Genomic DNA, 7,107 nt, shown 5'->3' with positions numbered 1-7,107 from the left:
AACGCAATGAATACATCTCTATCTATAATATCTCTGCACAATGCACGTGTGCATCTAAAGGCCCGCCTTCACCCAACACGCATTGCGTACCGTAGAACAATTTTCATGTATGAAAATCCCGCGAAAGCTAAAATTCATCCAATCAGATCGCTACGATAAGCAATGCGAATTTCCTTAACCAAAACAAACGGTCGAAAAACCTGTCGATTGAAGGTGGGCCTTTCATCTTTTGGTACATTTCTATGCTGTCCGTTGTCAAACATCGTCGGTCATTATGTGTCATCGGTCACGAAGTTTGAGCAAGCGCCCCGTTATTATCTGTAAAGATAGCTGGAGTCGCTTGTGGTTGAATTTATTAATCAACGCGACCGTAAGAATATTCTGGAATTTGTGTCGAAATTTCAGTTTGAATTGCTTGGATTTTTTTGTGGCAGTGAGTTGTCCTAGAGTGTCAACCAGATCAAGTAAAGAGTTTTTTTGTTGTTGAAAAACAATATGTAGGCCGGGAAAAAATGTGTTTCGTTTACATACTACCAAAATAGTTGTTAACAGGGACGACAGCGCTGTTCTGATCGAATAACGATACGGTGCGTGGTTACGCGCACCGGTGGCTCAGTTGGTTGAGCACCGGGCTGCCATGCGGGAGGTCGTGAGTTCAACTCCGGCCGGACCAACACTCAGGGGCTTTATATAACTAAGGAGAAAGTGCTGCCTTTTCAATGACATCTGCAAATGGTTAGACTTTCAAGTCTTCTCGGATAAGGACGATGAGCCGGAAGTCCCCTCTTACAGCCCTTGTTCATTAACTCTGTGGGACGTTAAAGATCCAACACACTATTCGAAAAGAGTACGGGACAGTGTTCCCGATGTTGTGGTCTGACCTTTCAAGCATGTGGTCGGCTAAGCAGGATTAGCTTGAGGGGCGTCTCTGTGAATGAGACCACAATTGCGTATAACAGCCAGAAGTCAGGCTACTTAGCCAAGTGCTGGAGCAACGACGAAAGACGCTTTCAGTGATTTCATGTATACGTAACGGCTGAAAATTGTCATCTCGCAGCACATGTGGTTGCAGCCCGGGTTGGGGGGTACACCCAGAAAAATTGGGTGGGAGTGTGCGGCCCGCTTCCTGAAACCCTTACCCTATTTCAGACCGAATTCTGCGATTTTTCCTACCCAATTTCAGACCTAACCAAATTTTTGATAAACCCTGTTTCAGACCTATTTTCAGACCTATTTGAGCTGTTAATTTGAGAAGGGCTTTTGTTGATGGTCCTATCTCCTAATGAGGAAGAAGTAGGATCCCCTGTTTCAGACCAAAACGGGTAAAAAGCAATACTTTTTGGGGCCGCACATACCTATATAGCCCATATAAGGGTGTACCTCCCCCCCCCCCCCCACGGGGAGTTGCAGTCTGAAGGTTCAGTATTTTTATTGCATACAGTAGATGTTTACTAACTCAGTGACGTTTTAACACCCTCTACAGCGAGGTGATTCTATTACAGATCTGAGGGAGCAGTTAGAGAAGATTAAGTCCAGTATGTCTTATTTACTGAAAACATGCCCTTATGGTGATTGTGTGCTTTGTCGTGTACAGTGTTCGTTTGTTTGTTTTGTTTTTTTTTGCTTTCGGATCATCTTTGCTTTGACCGAGGTAACAAATGTGCAACATGAAATGAATGTTAGAAAGATCGTGGGAGTTATATGAGCATGTTAAGCATTCTGTAGTTGAAATATGTGATATTTTATGTAACCTAGAGTCGAAAATGCGACAGAGTTTATGTATTTTGATACGAATTTATTTAGGAAGTGTCCTGCCCCAATGTCTTTTTTATTACACGCTTGACTAACTTTTGGAAGCATACTTTCCCCTAAAAAACTGGGCTTACTCTAAATAGAAAAGATTTCATTTTTCTCGCTACGCTTGTCTGGCTGTTTTGCGACTTTTTTGCGGACGTTTGCAGCAGTATTCAGTTTTTGGCGCGTTTTCCAAAACAAAACAAACACCGTAAGGCTTATTTTTATTCTGAGAATCGGATTTCAGTTGTTGGCATGGTCGTTGTTTGTATCAAACAAACAACAAGCAATTTTATTTCTAGGGCATTTATAGTTTGTACACCTGAGTAAAGTGTAGCAGATCGAGTCGGGCAGTGTCTTTAACGATTGCAACTACAGTGAATCCCTAAAAACCAGATTGGGCAAGAGTGACCAATGACATGACTGTACAGGCATAACAGAACAACTTGAAAAGAATTGCTCTCTGCTCTTTTGAAAATCGACATGTCAGGCGCTCCAGGTGAAGCAATCGGGAGCTTAAGCACGCGATATTTTTGAGCCGCTACCGCATTTATGTTGCTAAGTATCTGTACTCTGTTAGAGACGATTAGTTTTGAAATCTTCGAGAAACTACTGCCATGGCATGCGAAATTTTCATTTCCGCTTTCCGTCCGTGGCTCAAAAATATCTCGCGCTTTGGCTCCCTATTCAGAGAGACACTGCCGAAGTCTTAGCAATTGTACCAGAATGGATCACAATTATGGGTGACACGGCCTGTTAGGAGGCTAGACTGCTTTTTTCCATGGGTAACTCAAGTGGAATGCGAACTAGAAATCATGCAAATCAGTAAAGCGCGCGGAGAGTCCAGGGAGAGGAAAATAGGACGACTCTTTCTCCTTAAAGCGGGCCCGCGCTTCTCACAGCTTGCTGCTGCACATCTCGCATGATGGCTTCTCGCGTTACGAAAATTAGGAGTAGATACTGCTCGCAGTAGATATTTATAGAAGGCTTGTTGCTTCGTCAAAGCAAAGATGTTAAAGACAGATGTTTTTTTGCGTTTGTGATTGTTGTGTTTCGCGTCTGTATTACTGCTTTTTTTGTTTCGTTGTGTTCGGTAAGTATAATTGTGCTGTTGAGATGTGTCCTTTTGAGGGTTGTGTGTTAATAAAGAAAAAGGGACGGAGTGACCAAAACTGCTGCCATTCTTGCTGAACGATCGCTGCGTTAAAAATTACGAACTGAATTTAAGTTAAATGTGAAGATTTGTAGTAATCATAGTTCGGTTTGAAGCAATGAAGTTGATGACGCTGCCTTAAAAATTTAAATGGAAGCAAAATAAATTGCGTATTAAGGTCGAAAGGCTTTCCAAATGTAAATTGTGAGTTAAATCAGTATTCTGTAACTCTTTCATTTTTGACTGATGAACGGTGTGCACAAAAGTGTCGTTTGACACTTAAGGCAGAGGTAATGTGTAATAAATGCTCAAAGTGATCTTGTGAACTCGATTATCAAGACCGCCTTGCATTGGTTTAAGTATTTAGCTAAGTTCGCTAAATGATGGTTTAACTGAACGGTTCTGATAACTTACAAAGAATTGATGATAATGATGATACCAGTTTCTTAGTTTAATGCAGTAAATTGTAATTTCATGTAAAGAATACCATGTTATTTATTTTCGACAAAGAACTCTGTGAACATTGACAAATTTTGGGGTAAGAGTAAAGAGCTGTAAATGAACATGCAAAAGTTGAAATATTCACAAAATATATCGCAGACTGAGATAGTTGGTTGGGTTAATTGCCTTGCGATATTTTGTCAACCGTGACATTTGATGCAGGTACAGGTACCGAAACAAGAAGTTTATTTGTTCAGCCTCGACTTTCATTTTATTTGAATTTATAATTTTAAATTATAACTAATAAATTTATTAATTGAATAAGGAATATGAATTTTTGGTGAACAATTCAAGATAAATGAACTGACGAAACTTAAAATTTCACTAGTTAACTTTGCCACAAATCCTGCCTAAATAAACTGGATCGGATAATTTAAAACTCGCGAATAACCTCAAAGTGTGCGGCATGCATTTTTGAGTCAGTTTTTATAAACGGGTAATAAGAAGGCGGGCGGTGAGGGAAAAGGAAGAGAGATATGTGCTCTTTGTAGATTCCTTTGTATTACGCCTCTTGCCTGTTCCAGGTTATCTGATTGTGGAATATCTTGTGCGCATCTTTCGTGGTTGTCGCTGTGGCAGATCTTAAGGTCTCTATTGTTGGGATCAGGGCGCGACCAATACAATGTTTCTCGTTATTGGTTCAGAAAACAAAGGCAGAAATAAATAAGTAAACAACAACGACAACAACCATAACTCAAACCAAAAATAGAGCTGCAGTTCAGGAGAATGTCGGAACACAAGACTACTTTTTGTATGCACACCGATAAACGAGCGTCCACGGACTGTCAAAGAGCACTGGGTATTTTTTGTCACCACGGTTTCAGTGTTCTCCATGATCCGATAGCTTGGAACAGTGTCCTTCTTCCACATTCTCGTATTCAGGCGATCTAGCCGTTTCTCACTGCTTTCGGTAACACAGACGATTCCTCATCCGAGGGAGTGCCTGTTGTTCTCAACGCTTGCAAAGTAGAGGGTAAGCGTTACGCTTGTTTCGTATGCAGAATGTCGTTGACCGAGCGCTTGAAAAAACCCGGGGCTTTTTCATGTTATTTTAGGAACACAGGCAGTGAGACTCGGCAGCATTTGCCTCGCAGAAACCTTGATAACAAACTTTAACGCCGTTTCCGATCCTTGCCTTTCAGCGGAGTGACGAAAACGCGGTCATGGAGGAAGACATCAACAAGATCATCCAGTTTTATCTCAAAGATCATCGACGTGTTTTCGTCAAATACAACCGGAACTCAAACATTTTTCAAGCTAAATATGTGGAGGGCGTCGGACGGAGGCGAATGGCGTTGCTGGGAATCAACAGGTGGGGAGTCTATCAGTGCTGGCGCATGCTCCATATCAAACGAGCCTGGTACAGATTGCTTGAGAAAAAAGAGGAGAGGGAAAATGAGGAAGACGAAACTCCTGCGCTTAAACGTAAACAATCAAACAACAAAGCTACTGCTTCAAAAAAAGCTGAGGACAGCGAAGATGACGATGACGATGAGGAAGATGATGAGGAAGAAGATGATGATGATGATGATGACGAGGATGATGATGACGATGACGATGACGATGACGAAGGTGATGATGATGACGACGACGACGACGACGACGATGATGATGATGATGACGATGAAGGTGCTGGAAACAAAAAAGGGCGAAGGAGAAAAAAAGGGAAAAAGTAGACTCTAATGAAACCGATCGATGAAAAGTTTTTGGACTTTGCAGAGTAATAGCACTCTTTTCAAGTGGCGTCACGTTTTAGCGCCCAAAGCATTATGGAATTAATATGCGGACACTTTGCGATGGTTGTCCGCATTTCAATCCCACAATGCTTTGCAAGTCACCTTTATCACTCGGCGGCCATTTTGGAGTCCGTGGGGAATAACGGCTTTGTCTTTGAATTGTCTTTTCACGACCAGCCTCACACTAAATGAGAGGCTAGACTTGTAAGATCTTTTGTTTGGACATTGCGTGATATGGGTCGTTACGATGTATTAATTGTGGAAAATGCCAGTCAACTCGCTTGCGCGAGTTTACGTGTAATATTTGTATGTATATGATGCATATATATAGAGATATATAGTCGTCTGCAATTCTACCTTTTCTTGCACAATGCAAGGTGTCTTTTAAATTCATTCATGAGGGCATGAACGATGCATTTTGAAATGTTGTGAGGGCACACAAAGATATTTGACAGCTAAACTAATTTATGCAAAAAGAACAAACAAGAAACACATGGGGCCAAGATGATCCCCCCCTAGGAATCTAGCAATGATGTCATCTCACTCCCTTCATGCCAACAGCTACTTGGTATAGTTATTCCAAAGCCGCTTTTACATTCTCAGCGAGAGAGAATGTTTTTACTTTTTGCCGCCATCGTTATTTTTAAACACCTCGTTTCTTCGATGTGGCAAAACTGAGATTCTCTACTTAAAACTTTCGTTCCTATAGGGTTCCCATAAGTGGCCGTTTTAGAAGGGGAATTGCTTTAGAGGTCTTTTCCTCCTCAGACTTCATTTTAGGATGAACTCGAAGTTCTTTAAACCTCAGTCGGCTCCGCCCAGTGCAGGATTAATTAACGTCTCGTTTATTCCACAGCCAGCCAGTGCGTTTATTTGCCGATAATCATCATTCACACCAGTCTCTAACCAATATTTACGAAGTGTTCGCCGGTACATTTAGAATTGATGTACAGGAAGACCTTCACTAATTCTAACTCACACAGTTTGGTGTCCTGAACTGCATAAATAATTTTCACTAATGGTGCCACACTCGAATATCTTACTAGCTCTCCAATATTTCAAAATGTGATTTGGTTGTAGGATCAACCTCCATGCATACGGAGTATAATTTATCGTTTCGATAAGCCTTTTAACTGCACAAAATGTATGTTTGAAGTAGTGTTTATATGTGCTTAAAACACCTAGTTCTTCATAGAACGTAGTGTAAATAGAATATTGCGAGCAGTCCACAGCTTGTCTCAGTTTGTTGATGAGAAATTTTGGTCAGCTGCTCAACATTTATGGTGATAATTTTGCGTTGAATGCCATGAACAGGACTGTGATCTACATCTGTAAGACAATGAGCACAGAGTGAAAAGAAATGCTTTGTAAATACTTATAAAATAAAACCTGACCAAAAGAAATTTATCACATGCGTGGGCTGCTGTATTCATTACTCTCTTTCTTGGTGTTCTTCGGCTGGTCTTTCATATACCGGAAGTTCTATATCCCAGGTAGACCATAAAATATCAAAGTCAAAAGGGTATAATCTGTAAATCGAATTTCGTTCTTGCTAAAGCTATACAACTCTTTGATCCTACCACATCTATACTATTGTAACTGACTGTAGTTTGGAGATCCACCTACAAAAGTAGTCTTAAACGAATTGTGATTCAACAACAACGAGCGGTGAGGATGATAAGCAGGTCCAATTATGGTAACATACACATCCTATTTTCAAGGAACTCTACTTGCTTCAATTACAAGACATTCGATACTCTATTTTCCTTAAATAATCGAACCCATAGTTATAACACCAGGCAAGCACTTTCTTTTTCATTGATTACCATATTGCAAAAAAAATATACGTCAATTTTCTGTTTTCTTTCAAGGCCCAAAGATTTTTAATAGTCTTAGTTCAGATATCACCAGTTTTTCATCTCT

General features: G+C 40.7%; 1 protein-coding gene across 4 annotated transcripts in view; it reads left to right on the top strand.

Annotated features, from left to right (window-relative positions):
• The window catches only part of LOC137969953 (coiled-coil domain-containing protein 154-like), a 35,532-nt gene extending 28,940 nt beyond the window's left edge, over nt 1-6,592 (top strand). For 2 of the 4 annotated variants that reach the window (XM_068816373.1, XM_068816374.1), the window contains exon 14: nt 4,591-5,259. In XM_068816373.1, coding sequence (XP_068672474.1) covers nt 4,591-5,124 — 534 coding nt within the window. In that variant the 3' untranslated portion in view covers nt 5,125-5,259. Of the gene's footprint in view, nt 1-1,483; nt 1,536-4,590 lie in introns of all 4 variants that reach the window. The other 2 variants (XM_068816376.1, XM_068816375.1) reach the window with 2 other exon arrangements.
• The last annotated feature ends 515 nt before the right edge of the window (nt 6,593-7,107 follow it).

Source organism: Montipora foliosa, chromosome 9 (assembly GCF_036669935.1).
Source record: "Montipora foliosa isolate CH-2021 chromosome 9, ASM3666993v2, whole genome shotgun sequence".
Lineage (NCBI taxonomy): Eukaryota > Metazoa > Cnidaria > Anthozoa > Scleractinia > Acroporidae > Montipora > Montipora foliosa.
This window is presented reverse-complemented; position numbering and strand designations above follow the sequence as displayed.